Below are 19039 nucleotides of genomic sequence, written 5' to 3'. Positions count from 1 at the left end.
AGTAGGCTGTTGCTTATAAATGCACTTTAGCATCATAAAAACATGTGACCCTTGGTGCTGCCATGGTGTCCATGTAATATATAAAGGATTGTTTGCATTTTGCTCTAGGCCCTCCATTGAGGCTGTAGCGAGCAAGTGAGCCAAACATAAACATAATTTTCTGTGTACTGAAGCTATGTTTCATATCTGTCTTTGTAGCTTGGCCTGAGAGACAAGCTGGGTTTGCTGGATGGGAAAATTGAGAAGACTGAGACTGTTGTGCTTCAAATAAATGACACGCAGAGCAAGCTGAAGGTAATTCTTATCCATTATATTTTATTTTTTTCCCCAAAACAGGAAACAAATCAATTAGGTATTCATTTACCAAAGAAAAGATGGCAATTACATCATGTCAGAATGTCCATTTAATTAGGCTTTATGTTCATGTATTTATTCATGGCTCCTCTCATGGTCCTTTTTTTAGGACGCAGCAACCAAAAGAAAGACCACATTGGCAGCTGTGTATCAGCAGATGCGGGATATGTTGGACCAAGAAGATCGTCAGGCCCAGCATGACGTGGACCACGAGCTGGACATTTGCCAGAGAAATCTTCGGGACCACATGAAGAGGTTGACTGACAATACTGTCAAAATGACAAAAGCCAAGGAACAAATCTACAGCCTGCTGAATCAATCCCAAACCTTGGCCTTTCTACAGGTGGGATGAACATTGTCACAGGAAGATGAAGTAGGGGAGGGAAAAGAGAGGGGAATTGAGGTTCAGCCTAAAGCCAGATGAGACAGAATAGACTGCAGAGAGAGAGAAATGACAATTAAAATGGGAAACTGGTCTTATGTCATATACACTTGAAATATTCTCATGCTATTTCAAAAGGGCCCTTCTTCATGCATACCTGGGACAGCATGTTTGAGGCGAGAAAGAAGGAAGGAATTGGCCTGTATGTCATTTGGGTGGATGTGGCAGCCAACACAATTTGTATTAAAGCAAATGTGTTGAATTTTCACTTGAGTTGCAGCAATTTGTAGAAAATTAACAAGAAACTATTGATTTTATTTTGATATTAACTGGTCAATCATTTTTCTATTTTTAAAGAAAAAAAAACGAATAATTGCTGGATCCAGCTTGTGAGGATTTGATGCTTTTCTCAGTGATATATGATTGTGATTCAAATATCTTTTGTTTTTGAACTTTAAATTGAAAAAAAACTATTTGAATATGTCAGCCTGGGCTGTTGGGTGTTATAACCAGTATTGTTTTTTACTATTTTCTGAAATTAACAATTGTTGAGAAAATGATATGTTGATTAATGGATAAACTAAATACTCATCAATTGCAGCTCTAATTTGAACATTTCTGACTTTGGCCCCAGAGGTAATATCAAAACAAGGATAGACAATAGATGCTGCTACACCCTGCACCTATTTAAGCCATGTCTTGCAGACACATAGCATTAATAATTATTTTTTCCTTACAGGGTTCAACTGACTTCAAAGCTACAAAGTTTAAAGACCCTTCTGCCCCTCGAATCACCCTGGACTCCAAGAAGGTGACGGCAACACAGGCCTTTTCTGCTCTCCTGAAGGAGTATCTGACAGAGATCCTTAAACAGCCTGTTGAGGCCAGACTACTCATACTTAAACCAGGTGAATGTGCAGCTACATCGTTAGTGGGAGATTTTACGTTTGGAAATGTATTATGAAATTATAATGAAGCCAATCTTGTCCAATTGTGTTGCAGAACTTAAGACTGAGATCCTTGCATCTGGTGAGTTTGTGTCGTGAGAGATACTGGAGATTAAATTAAAGTGTTGACTTTATTAATGCTCCGTTGTGGTGGTGGGCTACTGGAAATATAAAATGATTTGCCTTGTGTTCCTGAGATGTTCTAATTGTAGTCCATTTACCATTCACAGATAAAAAAGCAGTTCCTGTCTCAGCACCTGCAAGTACTGGATCTCAAACTGAATCTGGTATATTAATTTCTATGAAGGTTTTATCTAAATACAGTAGTATCTACTGTAGTCAACATGTGCTTATCATAAAATATCTGCCCGTGTGTATGATAAACATTCACACACACTACTGCACAGCCTTTAAGTCACAGAAAACAATGATAAATCTGTATTTTTACGTCAATATATGAATGTAGTGTGCTTACCTATGTTTTGAGAGATGTATGAAGGTATTTCTTGCACATATGTGCTTTGATAGGGCTAAAAAACAAATAAATAAAGTAAAACAATTTGACGAGCATTTTGTAACACTATCGTCTGCTTTCACTTTCTCTGTTTCAGAAGTAACCAAGCCTCCAAAGCCGAAAAGGCAGCCCAGGTCGCACAGTCCAGGTCGTCCACTCATCAATCCATTATTCCAGCCAGTTCCTGGACAAATGTATTCTTTTATGGGGTCACAAGCAGGCTGGAATCCACCTCAGTATGTGCAGGGCCAGCCACCAGGCTCTTATCAGGGTCCCCTATTTATGCCAGGACAAAACACAAGTAAGTTATACAACACACACACACACACACACAATATCAAATTATTATATTGATCTCAATAGTATGATACAAAACGACTGTAGCAGACGGACAGATATGTAACCCTGGGACACTGAGATTGTATCACTTCTCTTCTTAAAACATATGCCATCAGAATCATTTCAATAATACATGCTAAACCATCATGGTATTAATTAGTCAGGTAATAATAGCTACCCTTTAAGCATGCTCTTAAGTCAAGTTTCTAATGTCAGTTAATGTAGCACACTTATTAAAGTGTCCAGTATGCTTGTAATGAACCAGGTCCTAAGATACGATAAGATAAAAAAAGAACTCTATCAATCCCAAAGGAAATGATTGTGCCACAGATTGATCGAAGACTACAACAAAACATTAAGAAAAGACAACAGAGTAAAAATACAAACATATAATGACCACACTTAAAGGCAGGGTGAAAAGCATCTCACTGCCTCCCCTGACATGCTTTCACAAGTGTTTGAATTGGGCGTTGTTGTTTTCTAAAGGCATCAGTCATCAGTATTTACTATGAAGGTGGTGGCCCAGTGAACATGTAGACCAGTGTGTTACATCAGTTTATCTTGCCCAGTAAAGAACTGTCTCGAATTAGGATTAATTGATCGAGGCTCCAAGTGATAACACAGCTCAGGGCATGTCCGACCCCCAGCCACTAGTCTACAGCCAGAGACACATTGAGGCGGAAACAGTTTGCACACTGCTATTGTTTTGGACGGTGTGTCTGGCTAACCGCTAAACGCCAACAGCTAACGGAACTACCAGCGCACACACTGCCGAGTACCTCGTGGCCTTGGTGAGTTCACCTTTGTGTTTTGGCACGATTGTATGAAGTGTATCATACCACAAAATCAAGCCCATTGCTTGTATAACATTTCATCTGCGCTTGTTTTTCAATTCTAATGAAGTCTGCAGAGCCGTCATTATCACGCTCAACTGTTTCAGAGCTATGAGACCAGTGATGCGACCTGCTGAGAGTGTATTTAATAACCACCTCACCCACTGATCAATATCAACCTCCACCTAGCCCTTTAGCACATTGCGCTGATGTACATACATGAACTAAAATAGACGGTGCTGCTAAGAACTACCACCTTACACTTGGCATCTATTATTAAAATTTCAACTGAGGGTGCAAAATATTAAATTGACAGACTGAGGGTGCAATGCTTAAGAACGGACCTGCGTGAAGTAAAACTGGAATAGCCGTATGCATGTGACTGTGATTCATGTGCATGCATGTCAATGTCCCTCCCCCCTCTGACGGCCCAGCAAGTAATTTCCACGTGTCAGTACAGTAGAGTTAGCAGTGACAAGCTTCTCAGGGAAGTTTTTAAAAATAAATACAGCAACTTATAACTCTTTTATAGACTTGCACAACCTGAATTACGAGTTGCATTTGGAATTGTAGCATTTACAGCAACTACAGAAAACATTTATTTTAGGTTAAAAACGACAAGTTCAAGAGTTCCCACACACACTGTTGTAATTTAGCTTGAAAGAATTCAATTCAAGTATCAGTTTGGCAAGTGGCACAATTCTCATAATATGGGGGAACTACAAAAGAAACCTTTTTGTATATTTTCCTTTCAGAACAAGACAAAAGGCCCCACAATGCTCCAGGAGGAAATGTGCCAAACTCCTATCACTTCTACAACCCCAGAAGATAAAACCAACTGGACACCATCCATAGCCTAATAAAAATAACTGACACTACTATATATCTTAAAAATCATAGACACATATATATATAAAGCCAGCCTTTGGTGCTTATTTTGCATTACTTTATACAATAGTCACTGGATATGCAGTTGCTTTAAAATAAACATTTCCAAGCAATTTGAGATCAGCATTTGTTAAATTGGTAAATGATTAACAATATGAGGTCATTATTACCGTTTGGCTGCTGTGATCTCTGACTCGGGATCATGGGAGCAGTTTCCCCCCCTCAAATTCTTCAAGAAATGTATAATATCACAATTAAAGCACAGAGACATGATGCTTATTTATGAAAATATTTATGGGAATGTCTTCAAATTCAAAAGATCGCTTCAATACATTCAATTCAATCAAAATCTGTTTTTGTCACCTGTAATAACAATTTCACCAAACCCTCTTTACTAGCATTTTTGTAAACTGCTGTGATTTACATGACTTACCAATAAAAGCTTATTCTCTCTTACTTTGTATTCTCGTTCCTGTTTAGCAGAGGCCACATAAGGACCATATCGTGGTCAAAGTCAAATGTATTATGTTTCTGCACATTCCTATCAACTTTTAGGGTTCTCTTATCTCTATAGATATTTGACTGCAAAAAAGTAAGCATATTCAAATATATACATTAACTAATAATCAAAGCATTTTGGTACACAGTGAAATTTGCCTTGAGAAACTGAGTCTATATAAATACAGTTCTGTATCTGCCAAGGTTTAACAAATAAACGAACAGGATTGAAAGGGAAACATTCAAAACAACCAATAACATCACGGTCATGTTGCTCCACCCTCAACAAGAAAACAAGTAAAGGTCTTTAGCCACGCTAGCAGACTTCTGAGGTGTAATCATCAATACAACAGGAAACACATTTGTTGGATGGTTTAAAAATGGAGAGACCACTTTGCTATTGTTAAATCCTTAAGACTAGCAGCACCAGAAAAAAAAAAAAAGCATTGTCACGTAAATGAAAAGGGTTATCCTGCAAACACCTCATCAGGCTCAGCTCTACGTTGTCAACTCTCATCAGATCAAAGCTGAATAATCAGGTTTTTGATTCAGCCAGTTAGGGGCGTAACTCCACAACAAGCGACATCCCACTCGGATATTATGGCAAAGTTTACAAAGTTGCTATTCCAAATATATTAGCAAACAAAAGCCTACTTATCATCCAGCAGAGCAATATAAGCATTCATTTGAAGTCATGTTTCTGGCAACCTAACAACTATAAGTAATGGTCTTAGACACACTTGGCACGCGGTAGTTCAACCAATGGCATACGAGCAACAACTGTGCAAGACTTTTCTGGAAATATTGATCGACCCGTATTCTGCGAAAACTCGCCCTACTCTGCCTGTGATGGGCTAGCACTCATTGCCTTCTTCGCAGAATGCGGGTGGGAAAACAAATAACGCAAGTAAAGATTTGAGCAAACCATCTCAGATGTGGAGGTTTTACATTACACATAGTAATTCTATTCATTGTTAATATAAAAATATTTATGAGTGAAGCCTTAAGCTGCAACCAACACCTGTATTTAGGTCCCACTCTGACTTGAGCTGGAGGCTAGCATGTGCTGTCATATGTACAGTAAGGATGTATTGTGCTAATATTTAGCATGCTATCTAGCATTTGTCTCAAACTACAGCTGAGGTTGAGAGAAATCCGGTCAGTAATTTACATCAAGAGTATCACGTCAAGTACTACAGTATTTGACGAGCACAAATGTTGGTGGTTGTAGGAGCCAGGTATGGCCTGTGTCATTTTGTACACCCTTTTCTGTCACTTCCGGTAGTTGAGTCACGTGGTGTTGGGGATAACAATGAGGATATGTAGTTTAGTTGGATGAATGGAAGGAGAGGGGTTGAGAGAGGGAGTCTTATTTGTTGTTGACCGCTCTACACTATTTTCACTACTATTATCATTACTGGACGCTGTCGATCACCCTTGTACAAGGAGAAGGCGAGTTTGAACACAAAGTTTGTTTGTCGTTTGTGGGTTTTGACTTTATTAAAACACTAAACTGTGAAAAATAAAAATACAAACTCAGCCACTGGATCCGCGAATCATTTACAACCAGCGCGTCCGCAGGTTAGTCTCTCCTACTTAGCCTCTCGGTGACTCATTTTAAGTTGCCGATAGTCACCTACAGTGGTGCTAACCAAATACTCAGCATCAACAAAATCATTAGGATTCATTATTCAGGCGTCCGTCAATATTTTTACCAAATTGCCGGACAATTCATTAAACAGTTATCGAGGTATTTCACTCTAAAAACAGTGTCTTAAACTAGAGCCATGCTGCTAGCGTGGCTGAGAAACCTGACAGTAAAGCCCAGTTACATTTAAGCTATTTCAGTGCAACACAACTCTGGTAAACATGATGATAAGGTAAACAGTCAAACAGGTGTCCTTGAGCAAGAAGACATTCACCAAACAAATGGAGGGTGACGAAACCACAAGGCTTGGTTATCTGCCAAAGAGGTGCATATTCCAAAAGCATGGGCATCCTGGGCTAAGAACTGATCCCTGTTCAGCCTTATGTGCAGCAAGTTGGCTCCAGGCTTACAAGAAAGCATAAACTAACATACGACAGGCTTTTCTGATATGGCTGTGAGCAACAGGCAACCATTCTGCAATAAACAGGACCACCTCAAGTGGTAACATTAACTTCCCTACAAGTTTTCGACTGACAGAAACACAAATGACCTCTTGCACACATTAGGTAGAGAACAGGGAAGATGCAACTCAACTGAACACTACACAGAGAAGTACATGCAAGTAACTGATGGTATTCAGTGTTAAACTGTAGCAGTTAAGGAGACAAGCTACAGATAATACTGTCTTTAGTCTGCCACCTTGTGGTGACTATTTGTTAAACCACAAATTATGAAGTGCAAGAGGATTACGTGAATAAACGTAAAACAACAACACGGGACAGCTTAATCTCATCAGCAGTTATCACTATCGGCAGCAACATCAAGTGTCGGCATTACGGTTCCATGTATAAAGCCTACATCCTACGCAGTGTAAGGTATTTATCAGTATAAGTGCCAAAACAGTGCAACACAAAATATGTAAACAGGAAGAAAAATGTAAAAAGGAAAAAACAAAAAGGTTTTACAAGTAGGCAAAAGTTACTTGGCAGTACTTTCAAAATAAAGTCAGGCTGTTTCCTGTAGCTTTTACAGGAAATATATAGTTTCAAGACTGTATCGTCGTACAATCTAGCAGTTTGGTGAGCTACTTAAGACGGCACCATGAAGTAAGCAAACCAACACGTCCAGTGATTAACAACACACTGCCGTTGTAACAGAGCCCTTGCTCCATCAGATTCAGAGACCTTTTGGCTTTCACACACATTTCAAAGCCTTATCTTGCAAATGCAGGAGACACTTTAAAACCAAAATCACGGTGATTTGGAGCCTGAAGGGGGAATTTAACAGATATTCTGAGCAGTTTAACATTTCACACAAAATGTTTTTGCTCTTTCTGGAGTTAAAAAAGAACTGCCTGAGCTCTGGGTTAGAATATTTAAAAAGAACCAAATCCCACCAGCCCATTTCCAAACTCTCCCATTTCACCCCAGTGAGCTCTCTGAAAACATATGAAATGTGTGTAACCCTAACCCTAACAGGAAAATGATAACACCTATTCGTATCAATGTGACTGGAGGATAAAGTGTGTTCAAAGATCTTAGAGGACGAAGACGAAGTGCCACTGCAGCGGAGTGATTAATAGAAACTGGGCTGCAGAAAATAAGACAGAGATTTAAATAAGAGGAGCTTCAGATCCCATGACACGTCTGGGGCGGGTCATGCACGGGCGGAGGCCGGCCCCGGGGGCCTGGGTGAGTCGTGAGGGGTGGGGCTCTCTGTCTCAGAGTCGCTGGATTCGTCGTCGTCATCGTCCGTCTGCTCGGCACTGTGGTACAGCATGAGGGCCTGGGTCTTATGGGTGATAGTGATGGTGCAGGGACCCTGGGCCCACGGCTCCCCGTCCACCTGCATGGGCATCTTGGAGCTCTTGAGAACCAGCTGGAGAAGGAAAGATAACCCCCGACACTTGAATATGAGATAAACTGTATTAATGCCGCTTACCATCTGGTACTCACTGTTATTTCTGTTCTATATTTTAATTTGGTGACAGAAGGTTACAACTCTGTTGCTACACATTTTACCTTCCTCTACATGTTGCCGTTATCCACCGGAATGCATCTCCTCATTTAATATTTGAAATAACTTTACAGTCTAAAATTGAGGGAATGGTTTGCAGCAAGGCGAAAGTCAACGTAAGCTTCTTCTTAGTTTGGTTTTGCTGCCCTGAGTTGCTCCTCAGGCTACAGACCATGACGCAAAATGCATCGTCCTCTGCAATTTTTTTAGAACCACTTAAATTCTGTTGTAATGTACATGTTATTGTATGTTCTCTAAAATTGAACATCACATAAAGGCAAGGCAGTTAGGGACAGGTGCTCTTGATACGATAATTCATTTTTTCACCCATTTTTTTTCAAGATGATCAATTGTTGTCAGATCTCTATCAGTGAAACTAAATCCAATATTATTTCCAGTAGAGTTATGCCATTAGTAACATAGAAGAAGTTCAACACAGCATTTTTTTGACAGCCAATTTTAATGTAAGGCGTAAATATTAATTTCATCATTCCGTGTTATTCGCTAATCTGATATAAATGCAAGTAATGACACGTACAAAGTTTATTTGTTTCCTTTTTGAACCTTGACGTTGTGCTCCCCCACATCAAACCTTCACCCTTGGTTAAAATCGTTGTTTTCAAAAACCGTATACATCCAGTAACTATGTAAAGTATTCAAAAAGTATTAAAATGATTTCCTTGTTGTGCTTCCTGTGGTTGTCACAGTCCCACTCAACAAGAAAGGATATGAGCACATGCAGGAACCGAGTAGCATACGCTTGATCGGATTAGTTTAAAATCAGATTATCAAGTGCTGTGACGAAACAAAGGGCAGTGAAAACTAATTTCATTGTGTTTCTCCACTTATTGAGGCCAACAGTAAGCCCTGTGTGTGTGTGTGTGTGTGTGTGTGTGTGTGTAGCATTGCCTCACCCTGACAGTGTGGGCCTGTCCCAGCCGTACAGGATTGGCCATTTTGACCTGGATCTGAGCACAGTGGAAGGAGCCAAACACACCCACCACCTCCAGCAGACCATCATCCAGCCTGCAGGGACGGGAAACATCACTGCTGTTCGCCATTACTTGGCATGGTAACCCGGGGTACTGGTATACACACACTTGAGTAAGAATACCATAACATGAATAGCGAGGAATTCATTATTCTCACTCCTGATGATCCGCGACGCATTAATTGATGCTCGCAGTAGGGCTGAACAATATGATGAAAATGTGCGATAACTTTGTTGAATATCTCGAATAACTGCGATGAATTAAGAGATACTACACAGATATTGAAGATGTACTCGCCTCTGACTTTCTGCTGCTTTCAGTATGCCTCAGAAATACAACTAATTGCTTGTTGAATTAAAAGATTTTAATTATTTACTGTTCTTTTATTGAACAAATTGAACTGAACACAAAAGGCACCAATAAAAAAAGAATTCAATTTACATTTTAAAGTGCAATTTTCTACTGAAACTCTCTTTCAATAAACAAAAGAAAACCCTGAGTGCAATATCAGGGATTTCAGTCTTCACGATGCGTGTATCGCACGAGTTGACATGGTCAATAAAAAAAAATGTAATATAGTATATAAAACAATATTTAATCTGTATTATCTATTATTTGTAATTGTTATCTCTCACTGTCCTGTTTGCCAGTGCAGGTCTTACCGTGTGGGCGGGTAGGGTTCATCCCCCATACCCTCCCAGAGTCTGCAGCCTCCACCCCAATAGCCAATGTTACAAACTATGATGCCCTCCAGGCTGGGCAGCGCCACCCTCTCCCCATCCAACTCCAACTGTGGTAGGAACACACACATACATGTATGTATATATAGCCATGTTTAAGCAAGCAGGTCAAACTTAATTTATGGTGTCATAAATCAGTGATTTTCAGCCATGAATATCAGAAATAAGGAAATTGCTGTCCGATACCATTTCACTCTATGAACCACACAGGTGAAAACAGAAGTGACATGAAGCATCAACACATGCACAAGGCTACTGTACCTCAATCCTCTTATCCAGATCCTTACATTCCTGCACTAAACAATCTTTGGTGCCATACAGGAAATATACAGTCTGGGGGGGAAACAAACAGAAAAGTAGGCATCAACGTAAAGCACTTTGTTTCTCTGATGTTTCTGACGATAAAAAAGCCGGCATATTCAGTGATAAAGCCTTGCTTCACTATGCTTATTCAAGTTCAGTTAGCATTTGCACATGATTTATGTCTTGAAATGAAGAGAATAACCGAACCTTGTTGATGATGCGGCTGGAGAAGAAGGAGGGCGTTTTCTCACGGTGCGTGTGGAAGTTGAGCGCCATCAGAGCATCAGGCCCCACAGAGAAGTAGTTGTTCATGGACAGAACCTGAGGAGGACGTGCAGTATGTGTGTTACATGTACGGCTGACTGAGTCACAACATATCTGCAAGTAAAGACAAGACTGAACATTGATGAGAAGAATTCAAAACAAGAGGTCCAACTCACCTTTGGTTTACGAAAGTATAGGCCTTTTGAAGCCACCTGCACTTTCCATCTGAAAATGTAGGAAATGAAAAGGAACAAAAGAAACTCAAACAGGGTGATAGCAAGGATTTTAGAAATGGAGATGAAATACTGATCCATTTACTTGATCCATTTACTTGATTACTTTGTTACCTTAAAGAAATTAAAATATATTGAGTCTAAAAATACTGGATCAAGCTTCTAAAATACAAGTTTTAATTGTTGAACTTGTCACGAGTTCTTAAAAAAAACTCAAATGAACAGAAAGAAATGGAGAAGATACGACCACAGCGTTAAAATGAACACAAACTAGATGAAGTTCTAACGACATCAATTTAGACTTTTTGAGACCTTTACTCTTCTTATTAAGCTGTTGACAAAATCTTCCACAGCTTCTAAACTGAGGAACGTGCACTTTGTAAGACAAATCAAACAGTACAATTCATAAGCTGCTGAGCTGATATCATACTGTTATTCCCAAAGCAAAGACTGCAACTTGTATTACTGCCCCACCTGTCCATTTTCACCACCTCGGCATCAAGGATGTTACGGAGAACCTGTTCCACGGGGATCTCTCCAGCGTACCCGGCACCCCAGCCTAAAGTGTTGGAAAGGTCATTTCCTGTCCCCAGGGGCAGGATGGTCACCCTCGGCATGAACTGGTCTTGGCCCTGAAACAGGACAATACGAGAGCAGCGGGTATGTTGGTAACAAGGCACAGAGGAGTGGTGGTACGCAGGGGGATAAAGAAAATACCACATTGTAATAAAAATCCTTCTCATAGCTCAGAGACAGTCCGCTCTGACCTTCAGCTTCATAGTATCGATGGCGTCCAGCACCCAGCCCACGGTGCCGTCGCCCCCACACACCAGCACCTGGACACTGCCGGGAGGCAGCAGGCTGCACAGCTGGAGGGCTTTGGGGGGAGTCAGCTCAGACAGGTCAAACACCTGGAGGAGAAAAGACATGTTTTGAGCAGAAATTTGAATGCTGACTAAGTTGACAACTAAAGGGAAAGTTAAAGGATGATTTGATCAGATTAAAGACAACGTAGGAGAAGCTCCATCCTGACCTGCACAGGATTCAGAATGGTGCGAAATTCTCCCAGCAGAGCCTCCCCCATGTTGTTACCGCTACGTGTGTTAGCCAAGACCAACACTGGAGTCCAGCCACTGCCACAGGACGAAGCCAGCTACAGAAACACACAGACACCGCTTAAAAAACACCTCAGGCACACCAAATAAAACCCACAGCATGAGCACACTGAGGCACCTTGCTGTACTCGTCGGGGTGCCTGCGGCGGAGCTTGTTGACGCGGTAGAGGTAGTGAGGAGGGATGATGAGGTTGCGGAACTCGCCCAGCTCACACTGGTCTGCAGCCGTCAGGCTGTCCATGCAGTCATCGTGCACTGTGGTCTGACACCACACACACCTGAAGGCAGAGGGACACACACACATTATGAAAAGCAAGAAAATACACAAAAGCAATTCCTGCTGAAAGAAGCAAGACCCTGAACCTTTACTAGCTGCAGGGGTGCTGGTCTGTCTCTGATGCTGACCTCTGACCTGAGAAGCTGCCAGTCATTATTAGGATTAGCAGAGTCATTTATCTGATAATATGAGATTAAGCCAGCTTGTGCCCTGCTGCTATCCCAGAGAGTCCATTAGAGAAAATGAAAGACAGATTAAAATGTAATGTGGTTGCACCTCACTATTGTGCCTCGGGGCTCTTCGGGTGTAAAAGGCAAAAAGCACCTCTTTTACGCACACAGTTGCAGATGTCGAGCACACACACTAAAGTGGGCCTCCTACACATGCGGCTGCACCTGTAGCATCACCCGTACGCTACCTGAAGTCGCAGAGCTTCGGCTGGGTCCCGCACTGCTGTTTGCACACTGCACAGTAGCTGGCGAGGGGAACGTTTCCGCGGACCCAGCGGTGCTCCATGGCTCCGCCCGGGCTACAAGGGGCCATGATCTCCTTGCACGTTAGGCTCCGGTCGGCCCGGCGCAGGCACTGCTCGTCGGCGCACACGCCGCAGCAGTCGCAGAAAGCCCCGTGGAGGATGTGCTGGGAACAGACGCAGCAGTAGGTGGGCTTGGTGAACAGGTCTGTGTAGTGCCAGCCATGCTTGCTCTTGCGAAAGAAATCCTTCATGTGCGTTTTCCGCTTCGAGCGCTGGGCGCTGCACCACAGCGTGACGATGACCGGGACGATGACGGCCAGAGAGGTCCAGAACAGGAGCGTCCACTCCTCCCGGGAGCCGCAGTCGTCCTGCACCTCATCCTCTTCCTTGTGCATCGCTGCTGGACGTTAGCGACGATGCTATTGAGCGGAAAGCTGTGAAGAGAGGAGCGATGTCAGGGAGACTGTGCACGGGACGCACGCCACATTTTCCCCGCGACACGCATGCTCACCGACACCAATGTTTAACTGGTACAAACACCAGCTTTAATCGGAACATTCATTGTATGTATAACTAGCTATAAACAAGAAGACAGCGATGTGACGTCGAACCAATGAGCTACCGTAGCTTCATCAGAGATGATAAAATGTCAAGATAGTTCAGTTCACACACAGAGGAAACGCAAATACGTACAACTGCGTGCAGTACAGTACGCTACGCTACAGTGTACAACCAGTGGTGGAAGAAGTATTCAGCTAATTTTACTCAAGTACAAGGATTAGCAATATAAAATTAGCAAATACTCCACTGCAGGTTAAAGTCCTGCAGTCAATTGTTTAAGTAGCATTATAGGGGTACAGTATTAGCAATCAAATGTAGGCTTCCATAAGTATCACATGTGGGCTGGGTTTTGCAGAATGGTCTTTGTCAGGGGTGGAAGAAGTATTCAAATCCTTTTCTTGAGTAAAAGTACAAATAGAACAATGAAAATAATGCTTCACTACAAGTGACAAACCCTGCATTCAAAATTCACAAAGTACAAAAGTAGTTTCCTCATTCTGCAGAAGAATGCCCCTGTGACTGGTTGTACATGACATTATTATTTATTTTTTAAAACTGATGCATCAAGCAGCATTTATTTTTTGTTGGAGCTAATTTTAGTTTCGTCCAGTAGTTTCCAACCTAGGGGTCTGGCCCTTCCAACAGGTCACAAGATAGATGATGAGATGATTAATAGGTGATGTCTGTGGCCCCAAGTAGATACTGCTTTTGTATTGTATTTTATTATCTTATCATGCAAAATAGTGGAGTAAACAGTAGGCTACACTGTATCCTTCTGTGATGTAGTGGAGCAGAAGTTGAATAGTACTAAATGGAAATACATTAGTAAATTAGGCTTCAAATATGTCAAAACTGTGCTTTAGTTAATGTGTATGCTACTCTCAACACCAGTGGTACAATGGCCAAGTGCACTTATACCTTTTCAAAGACATTTATTTAACATGGCCATTGCAGTTGAGGACAAATGATTAGCAGATAAGTGTGTATGTGTTAATTAATGATACCAGGCACAGAGGTGGTAGAACAAAAGTATTATTTTTTTTGAAGAAATACTTTACTCTAAAGAAAAAAAGGCAGGACCAAATGTGAAATATCTCCATTATTTCCCGTTTGATATTTAAGCGAACAAGGAAAAGAAGACATGTTACCTCTCACCTTTTATATCATCTCTGATTCTGAGCTCCCTGATGTGCATACTGCTGCTCCACAGCACGCATGCGCTCTGCGCTGCATTGTGCAATGGCAATGGCGTGTTAGATAATCATATTGAGGGAATAAAAACTTTCCTATGCCCCAGGAATTAACCAAAGCAACATTATCACTAAAGTGCGCACGCCACTGGAGGGGGGAGGGCAGCAAGAAGCGGAAACGGAAACAGTGACGCACAATGACGTTTTCCTTCGCATATCAATGGCAGGGCTCCAATCCATTATAGGAATACATGAATTAGAAATAAGAAATAAAAAACAATCTAGGGTGATACTTAGGCAGGTAAGTGTTTAAACACAGTAACAAGTGAATTTATAATTAGATTATGTAAAACCTTTATGGTCCTTGTTCAGAAATAATGTCATTGTGATAGCAAAGGAAAATAATAACACAATAAAACAATCATGATGTAAGATAAACAAAGGAAATTGATGGGCTGATACATGACATAGGCTAGGTGTTGTTCACTGTTTTACCTTGTTGCATCCAAGTTCACACGAATCCCAGAGCAACCAGTAGGCCTGTGCTAAAATAATGCTTAATTTGTGTTATATATTTGTGGTAATATGATTGAACACAACTTCATCATACATGTAGATGAGCTCTTAAAACTACATGACAGGGCCCCCCAACACATGGTCACTAATAATAGAACCCGTCTTGGTAGATGAATATTCTCAAAAATTAGATAACCTAAACATTTACCTGCTGAAACAGGGGAATCGCCCTGAATCTTTAAAATACACGACCGTTTACACGAAGCTCATCACTTACTGAAATGGTTTGAACAGCCTTAAAAGCGCCTCTCATCTCCACATGACTGTGTTTGCACCGCCATCTAGTGGACAGCTTCCCATTTGCCTCAATAGACCATAGGTGCTTTCAATTGTTCCTGCATAGTCATTTTGCAGCTTTAGAGCTAATATGATTCATATTTCCATGTGAGTAAATGTATCATCACTGATCGTAGTTTATTTGAAACATGGCCTCAGTAACATGAGCCCGTATGTGACAGTTTGTGGGTGACGTGCAGGAGGAGGAGGAGAATTTCCCCCTTCACCCCCCCTGGACTCTGGTCAGGACCTCAGAGCAGAGAAGCCTCAGACAGGAAAAAGGCGAAGAAGATGAAGAAGCTGGTGGTGTTTTTGCTCTGCCTGGTCCTGCTTTCACAGGTAAGAAACTCTCAGATTTACCTGAGAGCATGAAGCCAGTCTCAATGAATTATGGGTTGAAATTTCGGTCAAAAGAACATTTTGTCCTGCTGAGTGAATTTACAACAATTAGTAGGGCAGATTTAGGCCAGTTAAGAAAAGACAGAAATAGAATAATGAGGATGTCATTTAGGAGAGTCTGAATTTAGTGCATCTTGCTTTTGTTGCATGACCATATTGAGATGCTGCATCAAGTGCATTTCCAGTACAACTGATCTAACTTCAGCGGGCTTTCCTGCTTTGAAAGCAAAAAGTTAAATCGCACAAATCTTCACAATTGATGATTTTTCCGAAAACCAAAAATCTGTCTCTCTTAACGAGATAACTGGAGAATGTGTGAGAGTGTGTTGCCACGTTGCTTTGAGGGCCCAGGCAACAGCAGCAGCTCTGGCCTCGTGTTGACAGAGCTGGGTTGATTCACAGCAGCTCCCTCTGGCAGGAGAGGAAGAGAGAGCCAGCCTGGCTGCCTGCTGGGGTCACGTGATGCATGGGCCTGACTCCCTGGGGAGCGAGGAGGATGAATGGGCACTCTGTTGCCTTCCACCAAACACCGTCCCTCCCAAAACAGGCCTGGGTTAGAGAGAGGGAGACAGAGAGCCCTCGCAGAGGCCAGCATGTGTGTGTGTGTGTGTGTGTGTGTGTATGTGTGTGTGTGTGTGTGTGTGTGTGTGTGTGTGTGTGTGTGTGTGTGTTTAGCAGCTCCCTTGGGGCTTGCATTGGGGAATAAACAGCCTCACATGGACCAGCTAAACAGATCAGGTCAGCCACAGCTCACCAGCAATGGGTGGTGGTGAGAGGGTTATTCATGGGTCTGAACACAGCTTTAAGAGGAATGTCATCCTGATTAGCCAATACCCAGCCACCGAGCAAACAGCTGTTATGTTCGTAGAAAAAAAGCAAAATAACTCAGGCAGAGGTTAAACCCAGAGCAGACAGTCTTAGTTTCCACTCACATACACACACTCACATCTAACAAAAACAAAAATACAATCTCATTCTTTTATGTGCAACTTTGTGGAATGTTTTCTTTCCCACCTCCAGTAGAAGAATTGGATGTTAGTATCACATGGAAAACAACATTTGATCTCTTTTTAGTTCAACTCTTACTCTCTCTCTCCTTCAGATGTCAACCCTATCATCAAGGAGAGCTTCGCTAAGCAGCTGCTCAGCAGCAAGAGGCAGGAACGGCCAATGAAGGCCGGCCACCCTGATGAGCCAATGAGGGTAAGGTTCATTCAGAGCACAAAGCACAGATACATTACACAAGGTGGACAGTGGCTATCGGCTATCGATCACACTGAGTTCTGTAAAACAGCATTTTAACCTTCCTATTATAAGCAATACATTCTTAGAAACTGTAAGGTAGCATTAAGAAATTATTAAGACATTTTCATCACAGTGTTCATTAATGATTTTGTCAATAATAATTCCTCATATGAAGCATCAATTGCTGCTGTATTAACAATTAATGAATGCTTGCTAAAAATAAATCCTTGGGTTTTAAAATGTATTCCATACTCATGAAAACATGTCATATCATATATCAATTATGTCATTAAGCGTTCATTATTTGTTCATTAGGAGTGTTCTAGGTTTGGACAAGATATGCATTTACACATCAGTATCTTTTAAAAATGTCATTAATTTCTTATTCATTTATTTATTTATTTTTTAAACTTGTTTGGTAACTTTTTACACATCAGATACAGTTGACATGTAAAACCAGTTCAACAAAGGGTTAAGCAAAATAATATGACAAAATAAAATGAACAAATAAATAGAAACAAATTATAATTTTTTTAAAACTAAGTTGTCAGAGATTGTTTGGCGAAACCTTAGATATAATATTATATATTATAATGTATTTTCTCATTTGAAATCAATTAAGTCTATTACATACCACAGTCATTGGGGAATTTTATCTGAATTTTACCTGAATGCACCCTTGTGCACATACACAGCAAGAAACCAACACTGCAGGGCGTAATCTTTTTTCCACACTTACCAAACCGTTGGAACTTCTGAGCTAATTTCAAAAGTAGAAAAGTAATTCTTGCTTTCAGGCCGGAGTAAAGTCATTACATTCATCTACAACTTAATCTCTTCATTGCCTCTTCCACTTTTGAATTGCTTATTTCTATGTTGGTAATTTCTCACTATTGGTGTGTTAACTCTCTTCCTGTTGTCTGTGATTTTTTTCAAGACCATTGGGCTCAGCAGGAAACCTCAGAAACCTGCAAAACTGTTTCTGACTGATGCCACGTAATACTTTAAACCAATTATTCTCACCATTGGTGGGCCCCATCTAGTGGGCTGCTGAGCTACTGCCAAATGGTTTGATTAAATTAAAAAAACTAATATGTACATACATACGTTTAAGATACAGTTTTTCAAACAAAGCATGATTTCAATGACCAGTTGCGTTTGATTATCAACAAGCCAATTACATCAGAGACAGATGTTTTTTGCCACTGTTAGCTACATGGATCAGTTTTGGAAACAACAAAAATATATATGGGAGACAACCTTCCCTCCAAAACTTTTGGTGAAGAAATATGACCCTGAATGCATTCAGTTTATATTCATAATGGCAGACAGTTGAAATGTGAGGGTAAGCAGAATATATATTGTGTTTTTCTGTCATGTTGTGCTTTTTTTTCTTATTTATTTGGTGTATAAAATGTGGTACTCTGAATTTGTTTTAACAATTATAAGTGGGCCTTAAGTTGCTTACGGTGTAGAAGCCCTGCTTTAAACACAGTCAACTATTGTTTAAATAACAGATGTCTATAGTTATTTCAAACTTTGGAATAGAGCCACATGAACTCAAAACAAAATTTCTAAACTTCCTGTTAAGTGCAAAGCAAAGGGATGACCTGTTTCCATTCTATGTGATGCTGAAATGTGCATATTTGATATAGTAGAATCCATGAATCACAAAATGTTTAACTCCACCTGACCAGATGACAATGTTTTAACTGATCTTTACTTTTTTCTCTTCACAGTAAAGGACCCATCCATGGACATGGCAATGAAATAATAAAAAGATGGACTCTCTCTCTGTCTCTCCTATATGACCATGTGAAGATTTCTGATATATAAATGGTCATGCATATAATCTTACTGTATTACAGTTGTGTAGTTTACTGTTGTCAGTAGTTTCTGCATTTGTTTTCTTAAACGTGCATCAAAGAGTGAAATGTATTATAGTGAATACAATCACAAATAAATCCAAATACA

The 19039-nt window shown here is 40.8% G+C and overlaps 3 protein-coding genes across 4 annotated transcripts in view; 2 read left to right on the top strand and 1 right to left on the bottom strand.

The window, feature by feature from the left end:
• Positions 1 to 4713, top strand: part of LOC142949486 (E3 ubiquitin/ISG15 ligase TRIM25-like) — a 6421-nt gene extending 1708 nt beyond the window's left edge. For both annotated transcript variants that reach the window (XM_076091148.1, XM_076091149.1), the window contains 7 exons: positions 199 to 294; positions 464 to 697; positions 1476 to 1644; positions 1739 to 1765; positions 1914 to 1970; positions 2295 to 2498; positions 4125 to 4713. In XM_076091148.1, the coding sequence (XP_075947263.1) occupies positions 199 to 294; positions 464 to 697; positions 1476 to 1644; positions 1739 to 1765; positions 1914 to 1970; positions 2295 to 2498; positions 4125 to 4201 (864 nt within the window). In that variant the 3' untranslated portion in view covers positions 4202 to 4713. The remainder of the gene's footprint in view (positions 1 to 198; positions 295 to 463; positions 698 to 1475; positions 1645 to 1738; positions 1766 to 1913; positions 1971 to 2294; positions 2499 to 4124) is intronic.
• dgke (diacylglycerol kinase, epsilon) lies at positions 290 to 13443 on the bottom strand. The gene is made up of 11 exons (XM_076091147.1): positions 12762 to 13443; positions 12185 to 12344; positions 11985 to 12104; positions 11719 to 11862; positions 11426 to 11583; positions 10895 to 10943; positions 10662 to 10775; positions 10413 to 10484; positions 10074 to 10201; positions 9334 to 9445; positions 290 to 8281 (listed from the first exon to the last, which is right to left on the bottom strand). Exons 1-11 carry the CDS (start codon positions 13211 to 13213, stop codon positions 8060 to 8062), a joined length of 1731 nt encoding a protein of 576 aa, XP_075947262.1. The 5' UTR covers positions 13214 to 13443; the 3' UTR covers positions 290 to 8059.
• On the top strand, positions 12247 to 19039 carry cunh17orf67 (chromosome unknown C17orf67 homolog). The gene is made up of 4 exons (XM_076091150.1): positions 12247 to 14870; positions 15604 to 15760; positions 16923 to 17023; positions 18805 to 19039. The coding sequence occupies exons 1-4, from the start codon at positions 14790 to 14792 to the stop codon at positions 18805 to 18807; spliced, it is 342 nt and encodes a 113-aa protein (XP_075947265.1). The 5' UTR covers positions 12247 to 14789; the 3' UTR covers positions 18808 to 19039.

Source organism: Anarhichas minor, unplaced genomic scaffold, assembly GCF_050575085.1.
Source record: "Anarhichas minor isolate MPS153535 unplaced genomic scaffold, ASM5057508v1 ptg000014l, whole genome shotgun sequence".
Classification (NCBI taxonomy): Eukaryota; Metazoa; Chordata; class Actinopteri; order Perciformes; family Anarhichadidae; genus Anarhichas; species Anarhichas minor.
Note: the sequence above shows the minus strand (reverse complement) of the source record. Positions and strands in the feature narration are given on the sequence as shown.

Coding starts and splice junctions, on each gene's coding strand:
- cunh17orf67 (XM_076091150.1), top strand. CDS start 14,790: ATGGCAGGGCTCCAATCCATTATAGGAATACATGAATTAGAAATAAGA. Junction 14,871..15,603: donor CTAGGGTGATACTTAGGCAG/GTAAGTGTTTAA, acceptor CGTATGTGACAG/TTTGTGGGTGACGTGCAGGA. Junction 15,761..16,922: donor GCCTGGTCCTGCTTTCACAG/GTAAGAAACTCT, acceptor TCTCTCCTTCAG/ATGTCAACCCTATCATCAAG.
- dgke (XM_076091147.1), bottom strand. CDS start 13,213: ATGCACAAGGAAGAGGATGAGGTGCAGGACGACTGCGGCTCCCGGGAG. Junction 12,345..12,761: donor CCGAAGCTCTGCGACTTCAG/GTAGCGTACGGG, acceptor CTCTGCCTTCAG/GTGTGTGTGGTGTCAGACCA. Junction 9,446..10,073: donor GAACCCTACCCGCCCACACG/GTAAGACCTGCA, acceptor CCGTCCCTGCAG/GCTGGATGATGGTCTGCTGG.